Genomic DNA, 21,316 nt, shown 5'->3' with positions numbered 1-21,316 from the left:
AATGGGCTAATTGAAGCCGGGTTGTTCAGTAAATGAATTTTTATTTGCGCGTTTTCCATTGTTGGAAAATGTACATTCTTTTTCTTATGTTAGATTTCTTTTTGCAAGAACTTCAGTACTCTATAATAATTCAATGCAAGTACTCAAATATTTAAAATGCACATCCATAGTACTTATTTTCTTTCCAAAACTCACTTTACTCAAGTAAAACTTTTACTAAAAATTGCAGATAGGACTTTGACTTGCAGTAGTGATTTTACTTAGACATGACATGAACAGCTCATACAGTACACAACAGGACAGAACTGTGTGGAATAAACACAGACTTGATCAGGAAACTGAAAGAAAAATATGCAATGCAAAAACATTTCCTCTGTAAGTTTTGTCCCCCCTATAATTTAATGGCACATTCATGAAGCACAGAGTAACATGGACAGCCCAATATTTGCATTCATTTTTTGGCCTAGATGCTGTGTTGCGCCATTAGTAGTTCACAAATGTAAATAGACTTATTTAGCGTCTGAACTAGCTGATGCCATTTGGCAGCAGTGCAGTCGAATCTGTCTAGGTAGTTATACTGTGATTTACTGAGATGTAGTTAAACCTTCCTTTAGACAGCTTTGAATATTGAGCACACCAAGACAAATAGCCAAGCAAAAAACCATTGTGAACACAAAAGCAGGTTGTCAAAAAAGGAAATCGTTAGTCTTAGCATAGTAATTTTCATACTGAGTGCACATTTCAGCCAGCATGCCTTTTGTCTCATACTGAAAAAAGCACTTACTCGTTTCCTCACTTAACATGCATTGCTCACACACACAGACCGCGCAGCCTACTGAACAAACATTATTCACTCTAACTGGGAGAGGCTGAGATCTGTGGCCAGGTTGACATTTTGTGACAGTAATGGTGTGTTTTCATCATTGCTGATGATGTGGCGGCAATTGACCCCTGCTGACATTTACGCATCAGGTAGTTCTGCCCGAGCACTCTGATTGGCCAGAGCCCTGTTCACCTGTGTCATTAGGCCCCACATTGGTTGCTATGCCAACTGCTGTGATGACCACAGAGCCAGTTTGCCTGTGGTTTTCATTGTTATGCACGCGACTTTAAGGGAAATGTTTCAATCAGCACACGTGGTTGTTAACGCGACATAAAAGCCACAATACCTTCAGGAGCCACTGCATCAGTGTTGCATCCCGCAGTCTCTACCTTTAATCAAGAAATTCTTCCTTTGCGTTATAGCTATAGAGCATTTTATGTCCCAGCAACACAGCAGGCAATATGCCGACACCTCCTGAGTCCTGTCTGCTCAGCATCAAACTGTAGACCAACTAAATTCACTCTTTCTATCGACTAATAAGCTCCCAACTCCCATACTTTTACATTTTGGCTTGGTGTGGGGAATGAACAACAAACCCAGCTATTAATGGACAAGAACAGATAACTCTTTGAAACCTGACATCAGTTTTCTTGTGCTACCTTCAGAAGCATTTCACAAGCATTTACATTTTTTAAACCATGAGCAAATTGGGGTTTGTTTTTTTTTTTTTTTTGCAAAAACATGGGAAAAGAAGCAGTTAGCGGCTTGGCAAGAAATGTCCCCCAAATTGCAAAAAAAATAGTTAAGGGTGACAAGAAAATTACATTAAAAAAGATATATATATATTAGAAAATGTTTAAATAGCTATGGAAAAATACCAATAAAAATAGTTTTAGTTATCATAAATTATTGTTACTCATATTTATTAATTTTATTTTATTTCAGCACTTTTTCAGGGAATTTCCTGTTTTTGTTCTTTTGCCCTTTTTTTCTTTTACTTTTTGCATTTTCCTGTAACCTTTTCACTGATTTCTTCCTAATATGTGGGTCTTTTTTTTTTTTAACAAAAGTTGCCCATTGCCTGCTTTCTGTGTTTTTGAAAAAAAGAAAATCAGCTCAATTTGCTCAGGTTTCAAAGGGTTAAAGGACTATTTTTCCAGCTAGATATACAGAATATTTATAAATTGAAATGTATTGTTGGTAATAGGCTAAATTCCCTCAGACAGTTTTTTTTTTTTTGCACATACATCAGTATATTTTGCATTCAGCTGCATCTATTTCATCTTGTGTAACAAATGCAAAGTCCAGGTCTAGGCACTCACTTGATTTCAGCAATTTATGTTTGAGTAATTACTGAAAATACACTATATTGATCATTAAAAAACATGACATTTTGCACATAACAAAAACAAGCCTGTGCGGTGGCATTAAGACAAAGTTAATTGTCCATCGATTGAATGAGAGAGAGAGGAATTTAGAAAGGAAAAGAATACCAGAAAATACCAGAATACATTTAAATAACAAAGAAACTAGGTCCCTGTCTTTGATTTTGGATCCAAGAGTAAACATGTTTGCAAATTGAACTTACGCTGTGCAGTTGTCCAAGATTACAAATGGAAGATTTGGTGTGCTTTCAGCTCTCAGCGCTGCATTACTTTCATTTCTTTTTCTGTTCTCCGCAAGTGTGCGTCTTTCTATCACTTTTTGTATAAGTGTCTCTGTGTGTACACTAATCAGCCGAGTGTGCTGCTGCAATTCTGAGCTGTGAAAAGGTCAAACGGTGACCTTTGTCTGTGATTCTGGGCTGAAATGAGACATGATGTGAGCCGCACGGAGCGGATCACACGCACACGCGTACACACTTTTGCAAGCACACGCCAGATTAGGATGTCATTGTGGCTTTGACCCCTGTTTTTTGACCCTGCATTACTCTGAGAAATCCAAGCTGAAAAGTTCTTTATTTTGTTCTTCCGGCGCTCTCTGCAGTTCCTTTCCCCCCACTCCACTCCCATTAACCCTAGCCAGAGGACATCCTCCAGTTGATGGAACCATTCCAGCTGCCTTTGACACAGAATTTGCTCTGCAACCAACTGCTATTAGCTGGTTTTGTAACAAATCGAAGTGAAAATGCCGTCTTTCTTTGAGTCTATTGCACTCCTGTGACCTCATCTGATTGCGAGGAGCAGAGCAGGCTAAAAAGACATTTCTAAGACATCAAGGCTGATACTGAAAAATAAAAAAATATATAATATCGCATCAGGGAAGAAGTAGGTCTTTTAAAAAAAAAAAGTAGATGTGGGTGGTTTGCTGGTGGTTTTTGAGTGCTGTGGGTGTTTGAGAAGAACACCAGATATTTTTAAAATGATGATTTTGAGTTGTAGTTCTAAGAAAACACTGTGACATATACTTTAGCTTAATTGATTGAGAGGGCTTTTTGACCTCACACACTACTTGGTTTCTTATTTTTATACTTTCACTTTCCACCAAACGGTCTTGAATCAAGGCGCACTGCGGTTAAAATTGCAGCAGCAAAAGATACCTGCTTTGCCCTAGAAATATTAAAAAGCCATACAACAGGGGCCTCTTTTCTGAAAGTATATTTTAACAGACCCTATAAATATCATGACCCTAATGTTTTCGGTCTGATTGTTGGCTTCAATTACAGCGTGAGACAAATCGCTTAAAAGGAGAAAATCGGTGCCCTTTCTTCCTCCTCCCCGACCATATTGCACTTGACGCATAACAGATGAAGTGCATGATATTTTGTTACTCTCTAATACTTTCTACCTCATAAAAACGGAAATGAGAGAGCTGTAATTTCAAGAATTTGGAGATTATTTTTTATGGCATGTTTGCTTTATTGGGTAGTATACACTGGAGTGTGACAGGATAGAGGGGGGAGAGAAAGGAGGTGAAATGCAACACATTGGCCAGCTGCCAGACTTTAAACTCATAATGTGGTGAGAACATGGCGCTGGCTTTGATCAGCTATTCCATGGAGCACCCACTATTTAATTTGTCACCAAGAAACGGTGTGTTAGATTTATGTTTGGAGAGTAATTACATGTAACAGAATATAGCCTTGCCTTGTTTTAGCATCATATAAAGTGTATGGTGAATATGCCACTCAGTGGTATTTGGGTGTATAGTGGAGTTCACTGCTGGTCTTTGAAGAAGGAAGTCATTCCCTGTGACATTTACTCCCCGTAGTAAAACCCTCCTCTTCACTGTCCTCTGTGAAACTGATCCCGCCGGTCGTTTCCTCTATTGGCCTTAACTATTTCCTCTTCCTGTCTGAAAGTAGGCCCTGGGGACTGCTGCTGTGGCACAGAAGAGCTCTCAGCTGATTGAAGGAGACAAGCTCACTTTACAGGGACCCACATTGAAGGGAGCTGATTCATTGGTTTAGATTAGTGATGCTCATGAGCACAGCATCACATGTCCAGCATGTGGTGTAAACTAAAAACACTAGGGTGAATGCCGTGCCAGTTCAAGGCTATAATGCTATTTTACTGTTATTTTGAAAAGACAGTAACCACTGACGTACTGTGCACAATTATACGACAATATGAAATGTTCTGGAACAATTTAAAATTTTGCCATGAAACCAGATTGTTGCTGTCCTTTGGAAAAAGTTTTTTTTTTTTTTTTTTTAATGTTTTTTGAAAAAGCAGTAGGATTTTCCCAATCCACAAAGGACCATTCATTCCTTCAATTAACATGAAAAATGAAAAATCACCAAATTCAGAGATACATGGTTTTCACTGGAGAGCAGCAACATTGTATATCTGTATATGAAACGCGGTATGTATGTTTGTACATCACATCTTTCTCATAAAGGAAATTAATTTGGTGGGGGGAAAAGAACTCAGAAACTTTTTTTCCTTATATGTGACTCCCACTTTCATATGTGGTTCAAAATCAAATACAAGTTTTTTTGGTTTTTTTGCAAGTTGACCTCAGTCTGAACACGCATATCAGGATTTATGCAACTTTTACATCACTCTAGATTGTCATTCGTCACAATTGTTTGCTGTCTGTTAGCGAATACAAAAATCTGCTGAAATAGAGGTGGTCAGTGGACGGACAGTGAAGTGGCAGACCTCCTAGGTATTTTAGGGTCAAATTTTGAAAGGGGGACTGTATTTCAATGAAGCCATTCACATCATGTTCCCACCACTCCAGCTGCGACTCCACATCCCAACACACCTTCATACAGAAGTAGCAGCCATTGCTCCACAAAATGCCATTATTAAAAATTTATTTTTCCTGCTCCTAGTATTCATCCTCGCCTCATCTGCGCACAAATTTGCTGGCTTCCACTTCACAGAAACTTATATATGAAACACCTAAAATAACAATTATAGTTGCTTTTGTGTGACAGTGTGCTGCTTGTGATTTCTTTGTTATTGTGCTTTTGTACATGTGAGTCAATACAGGATTGTAACCACTTTCCAGTGAAATCTGATATTGGCCAAAGATAGCAAATAATGTGAACTGCCAAACAAAAAAAAAAATCACATCTCTGCAAGAAGACCACATTAAGCAGTACGGATGGCAGTGCAGTGATTGATCTGCAACTTTTGATCATATCACACAATCTGTCTTTGCAGATAAAATCTTCCCAGTTGTTTATGGAATCATGTGTGTTCAAATTTCTGTTTTTCTGAACACTTTGAAGACTTCTCATTCACATTTCCTTGGAAGTTCATTCTTGATGTGATACTATGGAAAGTTCCAGAAATGCTACTATATTCACCTTCAAGTAATGTTTTGTAAACTCCTGTTTCCAAAGTCAAGGATGTTTTTTTACTGTAAAACAAATTATTTTCTCATTATGCACATTCTACATTCTTGTAGCTTTAAATGTGAAAAAGTGATTTTCTTCACATATATACATATTTGCAGGTCTACAGAGGAAACCCTTTATAAACCACAGGGTGCTCACACACTGGCACATCACCTGGCTCCACCTGGCTCCTTTACCTTTCATGACTTCCAGTGTGTCATTTCCTATTTCCTGTCTGTCACCCCTCCGCCCCCGACCGGCTGCAGCAGCAGGCCCTTTCCCCAACCCTCCGCCACCCCCGCTTTTAATCACACCAGGTTAATTAAAAGGCCGCCGAGCCTTTCTGCGTCCTGCCCCCCTGGCTTTATTACCCCCTCACTGTATACTTGCTCTGCTGCCTCAATCACCGTGACTGCCCCCTCAGTGTGCGCACACACACACGCATACACACACGGAAATGGGAGCTCACCTTGGCGACAAGGTGGAGGGATGGAAGGGAAGTTAAGGAGACAAGACGGAGGAAATGAGAGGCAGGAAGGAGTGCTTGTGAAGTGAATAGGATGTGGTGAGAGTGAAGAGGAAGGTGTGTGTGCGTTAGTGTGAGTGTGTGTGTGTTGAGGGGGCACTGCGTGTGGGTGGGTGGGGCGCCCAAAGTTCAATGTCATTAATTGGTCACCATTTGAATATTAAGTGAAGAACTCCTGTTAATTAACAGGATAATAAAAGTGCTGCTGGCTGGAAGGGGGTGGACGGAAAGAGGGAGGGAGTGAGGGATGGAGGGAGGACAGGCTGCAGAAATGGAGGGCATATGGCGAGAGAGAGGAGGAGGTAGAGAGGGAGAGAGAGAGAGAGAGAGAGAGAGGCTGGGTGCCGGGTGATAAGAGGGAGAGAGAGACGTCCGTGGGTAAAGGTCTGGCAGTGGTAATTTGCGGAGAGCCGCGTTAATTGTCATAACCTTTTAAATGGCAGAGTTTATCGGAGTCCTCTAAATGTCCCCGCGTATCGCCACGGCAACCCTGGGCCTGCTGCACTCCGATTGGCCGCCGCTGACGAGCACTTAAGCTTGATGAGTTTTCAGGCAAAAACTAAATGATAAAATTGAAAAAGAAAAAAAGAATTATATATATTTATGCTGTATATGTCAGCGAGATTTTGTGTGTACGAGCGTGTGTGTGATAGTGTGTCCGCATGCGTTTGAGACAATGTTTTTAATTTAGTGTGTTTTTTACCTCCACATTGACTGACACTCGCTAATTGCTCGACTAGAATCCGCCACTGTTTTTTTTTCTCTCTTTCTTTTTTCCCTTTTTTGATTTATGTTTGTTTTTGTACAGCCGAGCTGCAATTCAAATGCAAATGAACGAGAACGGGAGAGGTGTTTTTGGAACGGTTAGGACAATCATAATGGCTGAGAAAAAAAAGAGGGCCGGTAGTTAGCGGCACAGCACCCTAGGGGCCTCATTTAGCTGCCATTTGTTAGGAAATGCCGCTACATTTGTTCCTGGATACAGACTTCACAGACAGAGAGAGAGAAAGAGAAAACACCAAAAAAAAAAAAAATGTCACAGTCAAAGTCGAGCTCGCCAACATGCCGCTATTGTTCCTCCATGCTTTAGCAAAAGTCATGTGGGTGTAGACTAGTTTGGGTGGATGTCCTCTTTAACTGTGAGCCAAAGCAATTGAAGTGAATGGGCGGATGGGGGTGGTGGTGATGGGGACTTGCGAGGAGTGTGTGAAGTGAAGATGGTACAAAGACTGGCTCTTATTTGATTAGCCTGTGTAGAGGAATGAGAATGAAAGCCCTGGCAACGGCATGTGCAGCTAACACTGTCAGCTACATCTGACATCATCCCTAAGGGACGGCCTGCACACATACCAGCGCGTGTTTGTCTGTGCATTTCTATCTGTCTGTGTGTGTTTCTCTTTATACAGGCAAGACTGAATGCTTGCATGTGGCTGTGTGTGTGTATGTGTGAATATGTGTGTGTGTGTACAGGCTGTGTGTGTGCGTCCTGTGTCGCAGCTCTGGTCCTCTCTTGTAGTCTCTTTGTGCTAAAGGTCAGGGGGATTGCTGAGATAGAATCCAATCTGAAGGACACAGCACTAGAACAGGCCCTGCTACAAATGGGCCTATTAAGATAGGCTGGACACACACATGCGCACACACACAAACACACTCACATAGCTCGCAGATATATAGGCGCACACACACAGGCATGCTTGCATACACATATGCACATACAGCAGCTGTTTCCATTGTAATGGTCACCTTTCCTGTGATGATAATAATAGACTGTAGCCGGGAATAAATGCCCATCATTTAGTCCAAACCGACACACGGTTTGAAAAGGCAGTTGCAGGAGACGAAAGTAGGTCTGCCCTATAATATATTTACAGCGTATCTGACATAATCAGAATGTAACTGCGATGTTTTCCAAATATTCCGAAACGGATCAAAAGATGTAAGTGTCAAGAAAAACATGAAAGACAAGCACATCATAACCAAATGTTGATTTGTCACATTTTTCAGAACACGGTGTAGCTCGCTCTCACTGCTGATTGTTGCTTTAATTACGGTTCAGTCAGTCTGATTGGTGTGAGCATGTGTGCGTATCTGCAAGTCTGAACCAACGCGTGTGTGAACGCCGGGTGTTGAATATGGATGTGTGCCCCCCCACCACCACAGCACCACCACCACCGCCGCCGCCTCTCCCTGATGCATAGAGGCTTTTTGTACATGTCTGTTAGTGTTTCTTCTTGAAAGGTTGGTCGTTTTTTGGCAGCTTTGGCCGAATGAAAGTTAAAAACCCTGCCTTCAACATGAATTACGAATAGAAAGCAGGACATAAACACATAAATAAAAACACTTAGATACAGCAGCAAACACTTCTTGCCTCTGGCTGACCTTTCCATCATCTTTTCCCAGTGACAGACCCCGCTATATCCGAGCGTGTGTGTCCCCAATGGACATCAGAGACTCCCCAACTTTGGGGTATTGGGGCAGAGGGTGGTGGTCAAATGCAGTGGGGTTTATGTTTTGTGTGTGTGTGTGTGTGTGTGTGTGTGTGGGGGTGTGTGTGTGTGTGTGTGTGTGTGTGTGTGTGTGTGTGTGTGTGTGCGTGCGCACGCATGTGAGTGGTTAAGCAGTGGGTTTAGGGGTGGGGGGGGACGCAATTAAGCTTAATTTTTAATGAATATTAATGGCATTAGCGTCAGATTTTGTGGAGATGTGCATCTGCCAAGGTGCAGGGGAAAAAGGGGGATGACTAATTCATTTGGTAGTCATGAGGAGAACGGCTGGAGACGGCGAGGGATTGTGGGGAGAGCGGGGTGGAGATGGGAGAAATGGAGGTGGGATAGAGAGGTAAAATGGGATGGAGAGTTTGATAGGAAAAGAGGAAGAGGAATGGATAAGAAGAAAGAGATGGGAATGCAGTTTGAAGGACATGGAGAATGGAGGAGAGAGGAAGGTGGAGTGAGGGAGCAGTTAGGAGAGAAGTGAGCGGATGCTGATGGAAGAGGAAAAACAAAAATAAATGTATTTGAACGAAAGGTAGAAAAAACACATCCAACACAGAAAAAGAACAGAGAATGTGAGGAGAAGCTGCTGAGAAATTCATTTGACCTCTATGATAAAGCGAGAGCCGGTGTGTGACGAAAACACTGACACCCGCACGCAAAGTTTATAAAAGCAATATAGCCCAGAGCAGACAAAGGCGGTGGAAAAAAGGATTAAAAAGCAAGCATGTTAAAATTTTCAAAAAAAATAATGCTGAAGTATAGTTTAAACACATCTTTTTCTCGCTGTTTTTTTTTTTTTTTTTTAAAAAAAGGAGATCGAGACAGATGTCAGCCAAAATCAGCTTAACGTAATGGCTGTGAATTTCTTTGCTCCCGCTGCTTTCTGTTGTGTCAAGTGGCGGCATCAAATGCGCCCGCTTGCTGTCATGACAGTTTCATCGGCTGTTTTCCGAGGCAATCAAACTCATAGAAGCAAAGCGAAGCAAAGCGAAGCAACATTTCACCTTGCTCCCTGCTTGAATGTAGAGGTAGAAAGTGTGCAGTGCAACCAACCAAAAAGGCTCAGTACAACATTCTTAAATTAGGTGTGAGCCAAAAAGAAAGGAAGTGTCAAATTGGTTTTATGTCATGGTTGGAATGACTGTTTGTGGCCCAGATTTTCTTTAAACTGAAAGGATGAGAATGCTAGGTGGTGATGTTTCACAGCACAACTTGACCTTTGACCTCTTGTGTTTCCCTTTAACAAAGTCTAAAATCATACTGACACAGTGCCAGAGATTATATCACAAACCAGACTAACTACTTTCGAAAGCGGGATGTTGGAAGTCTTATATTCCAGTCGTCAGAGCGCAACATCGACACGTTCCCGCTTTGCGAACATTTCACACTTACCGGCTGAGTCCCGTTCCTGAGTGGCTGGGATTAACACGGTGCTGCAATATTGATTTGCGTCCGCATAAAGCCTCCCCGGCTCTATATATTACACCACATTCAGCAGTCATCTATTCAATCAAATCTAATATTACACTGCCTCTCCACACAGCTGTCTAATAGCATTTAACTCACAGTTTGATTCCTGCATTCCCTCATGTACTTCAAACGCTTGCCTTCAATATCCTTCATTCGTTTCTACTATGCCAAGAAGAAGTCTTTTGAAAAGCACGGAGGATGAATGAGCGTGTCTGTGTGTGTGCGCGTATGTGTGTGTGTGAAGACAGGATTAGCTGTGGCCTAAGGCTTAAGGTATGGAGTGGAGTGTATTTTAGAAGCTTCTAAATTAGCTGGGAAATGGGATTTTGAGACAATGGACTGGAAAAAACTCAAATGAAAGGATGCACTCGCAGCACTACTTCATTTGCCTCTGATGTTCTCTTGCGCTTGCTTTTTCTACACTTTTTTTCATCCTTATTTCTCTCTCTTCGCTTCCCCTCTCTCTCTCTCTCACCCTGCGCTTTCCCTGCCTCCTCCTTTTCTCCTGCTTTATCTCTTTTGCATCTCACCTTCTGTGTTTCTCTGTCAGCATCTGCCCTCCCTCCTCCCCGCTCTCTGTTTCTGTCTCTCTCACCCTCTCCGTCCATATTACAGTTGACAGTGATGATGTAAGAACGTGAGTGTAAACAGTAGTATGAGGCTAACCTCACTTTGACCCACTTAAAACGGAAATCCCCTCGAGTACACACACACACACACACACACACACACACACACACACACACACATACACACACACATACAGAGTACAGACTCATATGCCTGAGTAAATATTGGACTTGGGTCAGCAGCCACTCTTCTGTTCTCATTTCACTGTGTGAGCGACTGTCTGTCCATGTGTGCATTTTCATCTGCAGACCGAGCTGTGTGCACGTGTGAGTGTGTGTGTCCACCTATCAGAGAGCCGCCACACATCTCCTCGCCTCTCCTCCCTCCCCTTCTTCCCCGGGCCTTTATTTACCTGTGGAGGTGTATTTGTGTCTAAGCCGGGTTTCTGCTTCAAACGAAGCACTTCCGACCATGTAATAAAAGCCTGACGTTTGGCGTGCGTCCAGGCTCCCATTGATAAACACAGGGGGGCTGTGCACACAAACACAGGGGTTGCCCAAGGCCCTGACGAGGAAACCGGAGTGGCTTTGTTTTTAAAATAGCACCTCCATTCTTTGCTGCGATCCTGTTGTTACGTGTCTCTGTGCACCCACACACTTATGGGGTGATAATGTGATCCAGTGATTGATCCACATCTAGGTGAACAGGGTTTCCCTCTGGCTTTTAGACATGGTTTAGGGGGGGTTGGGTTATGATTGAAATAAGGGAGCTACTGTGGCAAGATACTGGCTCAATGTTCCATTTAATTGGCCGATTTTCAACTGTGATTATATTAAAGTGTACATTAAAAAACATAGTTAGTAAGCTTTATTTTTTCCGAAACTCTAACCAAGATCTCTGACATGAGAGACCTGAAAATAAGTCACATATGTGCAACTTTACAACACAACAATTCAGTGCCATCACAGTCACAAATGTTAAGATCATCAGCAAGTAGAAGTGAGGGATTATGTACTTTTTTCACATCTAGTATACTCCACATCCTCACTTAAATGACATGAAATTGGTGAAAAAGTAAACCACAAATCTCACATTATGACATGCAGCTGTTTGAAAATATTGATCATATCAACACATCAATACTATGCATTTTTTTTTTTTATCAAAATCCAGTTACTTCTAGTTAATGAAAAACTGCGAATTAATCGCTAATTCATTGTGCACTAGTACTGGCACACAGCTGTGTGTTTATAGAGTGTTTTACAATGGCTTTGAATGTGGCTCAGCCGATTATAATCAAGGACTGGAACAGGAAATTTGTTTTCTAATTTTATTCAAGAACATCATGACATATTTTCGAAAAATTGAATAGCATGTGCTCTCTCTCTCTCTCTCTCTCTTTGCATCATGTTTTGATCCACTTGTTGACCAGAAATATAAATATAAACTTGTGGACGCAAGACACTCCCATGATGCCAGTTTGACTGTAATTTTAAATGTTTCTGACATGCCTTTATTCTCCATCTGTTAGCTGAGAGAGCTAAAATCATTATAATTGTTTATTTTAAATCAAATTAAGGCTAACTGAATAAAAAATGACCCTCACTGAAGCATATGATACAGATATATATTCAGGGACCTCACTCTAAACAACAACTCTGGAGGAGCAGATTTAGGAGCACTGCTCAAGGGTGACATAGATTTACAGTAAATCAGTGAATGAAAAATTACGCTACTAATGCAATAGTGTGGAGTTGCATGAAATGTATTTGGTCCAGCACATGCCTACACAGATAGAATAATTGCCATTTGAGGAAACGTTAGGATATTTCCTATATTTTTAGAATTAGTGCTTCAGTGATTTAATCGGCTAATAATTGAAATGTGGATTTGAAGAGACTACTCTAGGGCATTTAAGGTCATTAAATTACCTTCTTTTAATAATGGATGGGTGAATACATTAACTTTTTGTCTCTGTGTGTGCCCAGCTGCTAATGCAGCATGCAAATGTGTGTAGAGTAACTTTTACAGGTAGAGTGTGTTTAAAACCCTACATCAGATTTCACAGAGAAAGCACAAAAGTACCGAATTGGTGTCATTCACCCCGGAAGCACAAATTACGACACATTTAATGCTCTAATAATAGATCCATTTCACATGATACATCTCTCGCTGTGAAGGATAATCTTCAGCTATAAAATTATATCACCTAGCTGACAGGGATATTGCCCACCTACTACAGTATAATCACACAACAGATAAGAAATCAAACTGTGGGGAAAAATGGATTTTGAAAGTAAAAACCTGAACACACCCTGTATGTGTGTGCATGTGTGTGTGTGTATGTGTGTATATAACATAAATCTGCGGCTGCGTGTATGTTGTGTCTGGTTGTGTGTTCAAGCACTCGTGTGTGATCTCTCGCCGCGTCTCGCCGATCAGTTATCACTAATCCTTCCACACAGAGCTCTTTAACAAGTTGCCATTGTGCTGCCGACGCTTAACATGATGGAGGAACGACCTCCGCGGTGAATGAAAAGAAGAGGGAGAGGGAAGGAGGGAGAGATACAGAGGGAGGGAGAGGGAGAGGGCAACACCTCCGACAATGGGGAGAAAATTGGTTTACACTAGATAGGCTTGTGATTACAGAGGGAAAGAAAATGACTTAGATTGAACAATAGGACTGAGTGTGTGTAGTGGTGTGTGTGTGTTTGTTCGTGCATGTGTGTTTTTCGAGGATTAGTGGGTGGTTAGGCCGGGATTTGGTTGAAATGAATTGGCGGGTATGGTGTGCTGATGGGTGCGTGTTTGGATGTTTTTCAGTCTGCATGTACTGTATGTGTGTGTGTGTGTGTGTGTGTGTGTGTGTGTGTGTGTGTGTGTGTGTGTGTGTGTGTGTGTGTGTGTGTGTGTAATTCCTTGTACAACGTGCCTCTCTGTGTTGTGATTTGATCTAACTGGGAATCAGAGTCTTTATCACAGCAGTCCAACTCCCTCTCTCAGTCTCTGTCACACACTTATAGACAATTTTCATCATAACAAAAGTGTTGTTGATATGACTGGTGTTTAGCAGGAGATACTGCACCTTTGAATCAATGTCACGACCAATATTTGGAAGAAAAATGTTTGTTTTTTTTCCATGCACATAAAATGCACCTCTTTTTGTAAGAATCGTTCGAATTTGTATATCAAAGACTTACAACAAATATGACCTGAAGTCAGTTAAACCATGAACTTATTATTCTTTACATGTTCATAGAGAGAGGACACTGTAATGACAATGTTTTGAAATTACCTTGAGCACTTCTTACTGTGATGTATGCTGTAATTGTCTTTTTCCCCCTCTTAACTGCCAAAATACATGACATATAGTATTTGTAATATCCTCATTTAGAATCCCCTTCAGAGTTCAAAAACATTGGCAATGCAATGTCAAATAAATCCTTTTAATTTATCTATCATGGATGTAAATGACTTTCAGTGTTTTCTTTCTTTCTAGGAGGCCCAGCCGGAGACGTACGGCACCAGGGCACCAGCCACAGGGAACTCTGGGAAGGCCAACAATGAGGACAGCGTCTCCCAGGACCGCCCGTCCAGTCTGCCGGTGAGTGACTTAAGTGTGCACATCACTTGTTTCAAATACGATATTTTATTGATTCTTTGAACAGACATACAATTTAGAATTGATTCAATTCAGGGCTCTGCAATTGATATCCAAAAACATCACGTGCTTATCTCACAAAATCTGTTACAGAAGAAGCTGCAACCCCCCTTTTTCTTTCCTTTGGCCATAAAAGAAAAAAAACACATAAGTAATTGTAAATAGTTGTAGTCATTTAAGTACAGTGAAGTTTCCTTTAAAATGTACATACACTAACAGACGTGGCTTTACAACACAATCATCTAACAAAAGTATAAAACTCAGCTCAGTAATAACTGTCAAGGTTCAGAGACAAACACATTGTTCTTTATCACCATTATTGGCTTCAACCTATGGCCTTAACGTTGCATAAATTAGCCCAGCAGCTAGTGGTGTTTTCCTCTACTCGTAGCTTAACAAATTACATTCTACTTCTTCTACAGTGGTTTAAGTCGCTGCGTCTTCTGTCAGAGCAGCATGGTTGAATTTCAGCCTGCGTTTTTGTTTTTCAGCCTTATGTTGCTGAAACAGAGCAGCTACTGTTGTCAAGGTGGAGTTAACAGTGAAAGATTCTCAGCTAGGTTTTTCATGTTTCCTGAGTATTTTATCTCATAACTACATTGTCGGCTAATGGCACGCGCCTTGTCTGTTTACCCGTCTTTTCTCCAAAATCAATAATATTTCCACAATTCTGATTTATTTCCAAGAAAGAAGTAAATATCTCCATAATATTATTCTTGGCTGTTTGCCCTAATCTGCCTGCCGCAGTTTGACGGTGGCACAGATGTGCCATTGGAATTTCAAAGTAAAAGTGTTTCTTAAAGATGATGATAGTGGTTGATATTTTCACTTTGCACTGATATTAGATCATTAATCACTGAACTGATACATCGATTGAGGGGTCGTTATCGCTGTGAGAAACTGACAGTTCTGCCCACCAATAAGCACAAAGTATCACTAAATTTGACATACAGAATAACACTTCAGAGATCAAGCTTCTGCGTGTGTGTTTGTGTTTGTGTGTGAGTGTGTGTGAGAGAGAGAGATGGTCCTTTGTTGTAACGAACACCAAAACAAATAATCAATTATCAAAAAAACTTTAATTTCCTTGTCTTCCTGCGCTTCCTGTGTCTTCCAGCTTACTGTCTTAACATTAGTTGTAAGCTTTTCTGTCCAATCAGATGCCTCCTTTCACCCTGTGGCACGCCTCTTTGTCTAATGGCCCATGGGAGACATGGATTTGACTGCTCATTTCAGAGCTCATGTCTGTGTTTTGACTGGCGTCCACCCTGAAGGCAGAAAAGGCCACATGCATCAGCCCGTGGCCTAAGCGTCATGCACTCACTCGCACATACACCCACACACACAGAGAAAGCATATGCGCGGACACAGACATCCCCGCTAATGCACGCAGTCACACATGCAAACCCACACGCATTTGGCATTTGGGCGAGCAAAAAAAATCGTTAAGCAGGTTGACTGGAGGAGTAATTGAGAAGAAATGGCGAGGCCAGGCTGATCTATGAGGGTAGAGAGATGTGGGCTGCACCAGTTTTTTTGGCTAAACTAATCGGTTTTTCGCTCGCTATCATTTCTCCCCTCACAGCTCCTCAGCACTTTCAAGAATAGAATAAATAGACATTTTCAAATGGTCGCAAATATTGGCACTGCTTGAGGTGCGGGCCGTTTAATTTACCAGATACTTTGGAGCTGCCTCGGGAGAGGAGGAATAAACTGCAAAAAAAGCTAAATTAAGTGCATGAACTCAAATTAAGCCATTTTCCATAGAGTGATACTTTCAAAGTTTGTATTCATCGGTCATGAGCTGCTTTGATTCAAATCAGCGGCTGATTTATTTGTCAGTTTTCCAAGTGATTCCTACTTCTCTCTCATGCGCACACACAGCCACACATTCTCTCTTTCTCAGTTTTTTCCTCCATAACATACTAGTAGTATGTCATCTGTTTTATCTCTGCTTTTTTTCTCTGTTTTTTCTTTCATTTTCATTCTCCCACACTCTTTACCCCCCCTTTTTTCCCTTTTCCTCTCTGTCTCTCCCTCTAAAGTAGCATCATGAAAGCTTTTTTTTCCCACCCTCATGCTATAATGAGAAATGGCCTTGATGTATCAGTGTGTGAATCCGGAGCGAGAGAGCAAGGCGAGGCGAGGAGCCACTGCAGTCGCGGGGGCCGATCTATTTGAACCACCACCGATATCACCCCATATTCCCTCACCACTTTAATCCTGGCGTTTTACCCCTTGGGTTCTCCGTGTGTTTTCACATCCCATTCAAAGCGCATGGCTCGCCGAGATCCTAATCGGCAGCAAGTTTTGATGAGAGAGAGAGAGACACAGAGAGGGAGAGATGGATAGATAGAAGAGGAGAGAGAGAAGGAGAGAGAAATCGCTCGGCGTTTGCCAGGCTCTTCCAGCAAGCTGTCACTGCAGAGATGTAACCATTTTTTTTTCTCTCTCGCTCTCTCTCTTCCCCTCTCTCTTTCTCACTCTCTCGCCGGCGTTTGATGTCAGATCTAAAGCTGCTGTCATCTTTTTTTTCCCTTTCTCTCTGTCAGGAGGGAGGGAGCGCGGGTCGGCAAAGTGTCATGTTGTTGTTTTGGGACGAGTCTGCTGTGTGATGTGGCGGGATTTTTGAAGGGAGACCAAAGGGAAAAAGAGCTTTAGTAACTTATCACAAATGCAAGTCACAGGGCCCCATGGGTCTTTTAAAATGTAATGTATTGGAGATGCAGCATGCCTTGCATTCCACATCATTGTACAGTATGTGTGTTGTTAACGCTGCTGTTGATATAAAATCACCATCACTTTAAATGCTTCAATTAGAAAGGCACAAAGTGAGCGCTCAGCACTGGCTTGTTAGTGTAGCATTAGCACGTAGCTTTGGCTCTGATGCTAACATCCATGTGTTTAAGCGTGGCGTCGACATTGAATTCTGTTGCTTTTTTTGGACATATTTTTATTATTTTCAGAACAAAAGCCTCTCAGTGTTACAGAACAAATCTGTTGGTATATTCACTACAATTAAAAGGCATAATCAGTCAGACCCCTCACATACATGTAACAGAAGAAGTTTGATGTGAGGTTAGATAATAAACAAATGTAAAATATGACTGTAAAAACATGGTGAAAGCAATAATTATGAAAGAAACTGAAAATAGGAAAAAAGTTAAACAAATAATAAATAAACTATAATAACCGTAACAAATGAATCAAAATATTGTCAATGATGAGATCCTGAAAAGTGAATTCTGTTGCTTTTTCGTCACAGTGGTTCTGAGTATGAATGAATGAATGAATGAATGAATGAATGAGGAATGTTTACTTTGTTTACCCTTCAGTTGCTTTAATGTAGTTTCTTCAGTGTGTCATTTCAGACTGGCTTGGCATTTACCACTTAATTTCAAATAAAAGGTTAGCATCAGGGTGCAAAATTAACTTTTTTGTCCCCTTCACCGGCCATGTCAAGACAAGTCAAGTCAAGCCAATTTTATTTATAAAGCCCATTATCATAAAACATGGTTTGCCCCAGAGGGCTCTACATCCCTCTGCCCTCAGACCCTCACATCACCCAAGGAAAAACTCCCGAAAAAGAACCCCTGTAATGCGGAAAAAAAGGAAGAAACCTCAGGAAGAGTGGTAGATGATGATGAGAGATCCCTCTTCCAGGACGGACAGACGTGCAATAGATGTCGTAAATAACAAATGAAGTACAATTGTGGCAAAAAGGAAAGCGAAAGAGAGAGGGGGAGGGGGTGAGAGCCAGCCACGTGGCTAGTGAATGTTAAAATCTTACCAGTCTCTTAATAGATTATCATTGTTTTGTTGGCCAGTGACTATATAAAATCTACCAGCTATGTGCATATTTTAATAGCATTTGGCTTGTGGATGGTGCTACTTTTGTTAGCATCAGCACTACAGTGTTCCTCTCACAGTGTTTTCAGCCTCTTCAGACTTGCTCTGGTCTAGCTCAGCCTGTCTCTCCAGTTCTACTGGACAGTGAAGTCAGGAGCCAGAGCAAAGATCATCTATTGAGCAGATGAATCAGTCGACAGTGAAACTTTGGAGAAAAGTTATCAGTTGCCCCCATATGTTTTTTCCTCCTTGTAGTTTCACATCACGCAGTGAGAGGAACAGAAATACAGGGATGTAAATGTTAGCTGAAGGTTAAACCAACAGTTCTTTATTTGGTTTTCATTTGTACATATGCAGTTTGTATCTCATAACTTTTGACAGATATTTTTATCCTATCATAACTTTTTTTCCCCTTGGATACATCAGACATCACTGCTTTTATTGAAAAAGTAGCTTCTCTTTGTTGCCATTTTTAAAGATTAACATGATTTCCCCATGTCAGTTGTGGCAACAAAACTTGATATGTCATGTCGGTTACAGAACGGGACCACATGATTGGCTCAAGATGATATGTTGACTTCTTCCTCGTTATTTCCCGCTGTGCGTGGTGGTGACGTTTCTGGTGTGTGATGACAGAGGAGTGAGAGCTCTGTGTTTTCTTCCTCTCTGCAGCGCCCTCAGTGCTTTGCATCTTTTGCCTAACATCCCTAATCAGAGCCAGTTCTTCCAGTGCCACACTGAGGTGAGGAGCCAGGGCTTTCGTACCCACTGACCCCCCTCCTCTACACATCTCCCCCCAACTCAGCCCCACCGCCACCCCCGTTCCAGTCACTACATGTTCCCTGCTCTCCGGCACTCCCCTGACAGCCTGCCAAGCTGCCGCGCAGCCTCCCATCCTCTGGGACATGGGAGAGGATGGCCAGCCATGTGGAAAGACAGAGAGCTGGGGGTGGGAGGGTGAGGTGAGGAAGGGGGTTGGAGTGGGGGGGGAGTGAAGAGCAGGATGAGAAAGAGAATGAGTAAGAGAGAGAGAGAGGGCGTGAAGCGGTGAAGTGAAACGTGGTTATCTTTTTGTCACTTGTTCAGGGTGAGGGATGTTGAATTCAGGCTATGAGGTTCCGGCAGCGACATGTTATTCACACTAGCACACACACAGACACACACTCACTCACACACACACACACACACTCACTCTCACTCACTCTCACACACACACACACACAAAATATTTTTGAATGTCTTTCAATGCTCATTTGCCCCTCCTTGACTTATTTTCCATCAGACAAAAGGTAAAAAATTTCAGAAACACTATCTCTCCCTTGCCGTCTCTTCCCCCTCACTCCTGTCCACCTTGCCCTCCTCTGTTATTCCAAGTGTTAGGTCATGAATGATTGACAGGGCACAGCTGGAGAGGCCTGCTCCCCTCCTCTCTCTCTCTCTCTCTCTCTCTCTCTCTCTCTCTCTCTCTCTCTCTCTCTCTCTGCACCCCCACTCACACAGACCCTTTGCTCATAAACACACACGCAACACACACTTTGATACACATTCTGTCCTCTGCGAGCCGCTTTCACACACCGTGTGTGTGTGCTCTCTATCAGAGCATGTCAGTCAGGCCGCCTATACAGTATGTGCTCTCACTCCAGCTCTCCCCACTGCTGTGTTTTATTTTAGAGTCCCCAGGCAGGCAGACAGGCCAGCAGGCAGTACAGAGTAATGTCATCCAGCAGGGTTAGATTCAGCCTCCACATTAGTGCACACAGGGGGGAGGAGAGGAGAGGAGAGGAGAAAGGGAGACAGAGGGAGTCAAGAAAGCATAGAAATGGAAGGGAGATGAACAGAGAAGGAAGGGAGTGATGGGGGAGAGAAAGGAGGAAAGGAGGTAAAAGTACTGGGGAGGGACTGGTGGAAAGAAAAATATGCCTCTTTTATTGCTGTTGACATATGGTTTAAAATATACAAAGATTACGTACTGTACTTGCAAATCATTCAGTATTTATTTTAAGAGACCACTCAAATTAAACTGACAAAATTCTGTCAACGCATAGTGCATTTTCCATGTTGGAATATAATTTCTGCCTCTATCGTTCGACGTATACTTCAAATATTTTTTTGCAGCATTTGGAGAGAGAAAAGGAGGGTAGGTAGGGGAGAGAGGGAGGCAGGGAGACTCAGAGAGACGAGATGTTCTCTGGACCCTGCTGCCTATTCTTAGCACAGACAGCAGCACTGAAGGCCACAGCAGCTCCCTGCCACTGCTATGAACACATTGCGGCTCTGAGAACAGGACAGCTAATCTGAAGCCAGTTTCACACTCTGCGGTATAGGGGAATACTTCTGGTCACGCCAGTCTTAAACCCGCAGACCTATTCGCTCAAATGTGGGGAAGTCAGAGTGATTGATTCATTGTCCCTTTATGTGTTGGCAGACCCTATGTGCTCCCTGGGATTCCATAATTTACCATATGATTTAGGATTTCTGTACTAAACTTGCACTATTTCTCACACTCCTCAAATTTGCGTAATACACAGGGTGTTTCCACCTCTGCCCCGTTTCACCCCAGACCCAGATATCATGACACAGCGAGTCGGAGGACCCTAGCTTCATCTAAAATGCACACGGGCTATTTTTCCGCTTGTGTGCCAGCCTGTTTTCATTTGCTCCTCATGAATCATTTAGCACGCACACACAGTTTCATGTACACGCATAGTTTTTTGATCCTCAAGAGCTGGGAACACGTGTTTTTGCCGGGGCCATACCATTTGTTCCCCGACGGCTTGAAAACACAGACGGAGAGGAAGTGGAATTGATCCGCAGTTGAAATTTATCCGGGACTTTCATGTGAACACATCACCAGCATCATCTCAAACCCAGAGATTTCACCTGGGATCATGTCTGAAACTGTATTTGTAGACACTGTTGTGTTAATTAGGCGGTTTCTAAGTGTGTGTAGCTTTTCTTTTTTTTTTAAATATTTCAGCAGCTCACATGTCTGGAAAGCCTTGAGAGGAATAAAGCTTGGGATTCAGTTTGAATTTTGAACACACTTTGCAGCTCTACATGTCCAGTTTTGAAATGATGAGCACCTGAAAAGAGGCCAGCCATTGGTTAGAGGTTTGAACCAGGGTTCCTGCGG

At 42.2% G+C, this 21,316-nt stretch overlaps 1 protein-coding gene across 4 annotated transcripts in view; it reads left to right on the top strand.

Moving 5' to 3' along the window:
- The window catches only part of LOC121953429 (AT-rich interactive domain-containing protein 1B-like), a 211,047-nt gene that overhangs the window by 52,044 nt on the left and 137,687 nt on the right, over positions 1-21,316 (top strand). For all 4 annotated transcript variants that reach the window (XM_042500525.2, XM_042500524.2, XM_042500523.2 and 1 more), the window contains exon 4: positions 14,173-14,277. In XM_042500525.2, coding sequence (XP_042356459.2) covers positions 14,173-14,277 — 105 coding nt within the window. The remainder of the gene's footprint in view (positions 1-14,172; positions 14,278-21,316) is intronic.

This window comes from Plectropomus leopardus, chromosome 14, assembly GCF_026936395.1.
Source record: "Plectropomus leopardus strain MGB_pleo_1.0 chromosome 14, ASM2693639v1, whole genome shotgun sequence".
Lineage (NCBI taxonomy): Eukaryota > Metazoa > Chordata > Actinopteri > Perciformes > Serranidae > Plectropomus > Plectropomus leopardus.
Note: the sequence above shows the minus strand (reverse complement) of the source record. Positions and strands in the feature narration are given on the sequence as shown.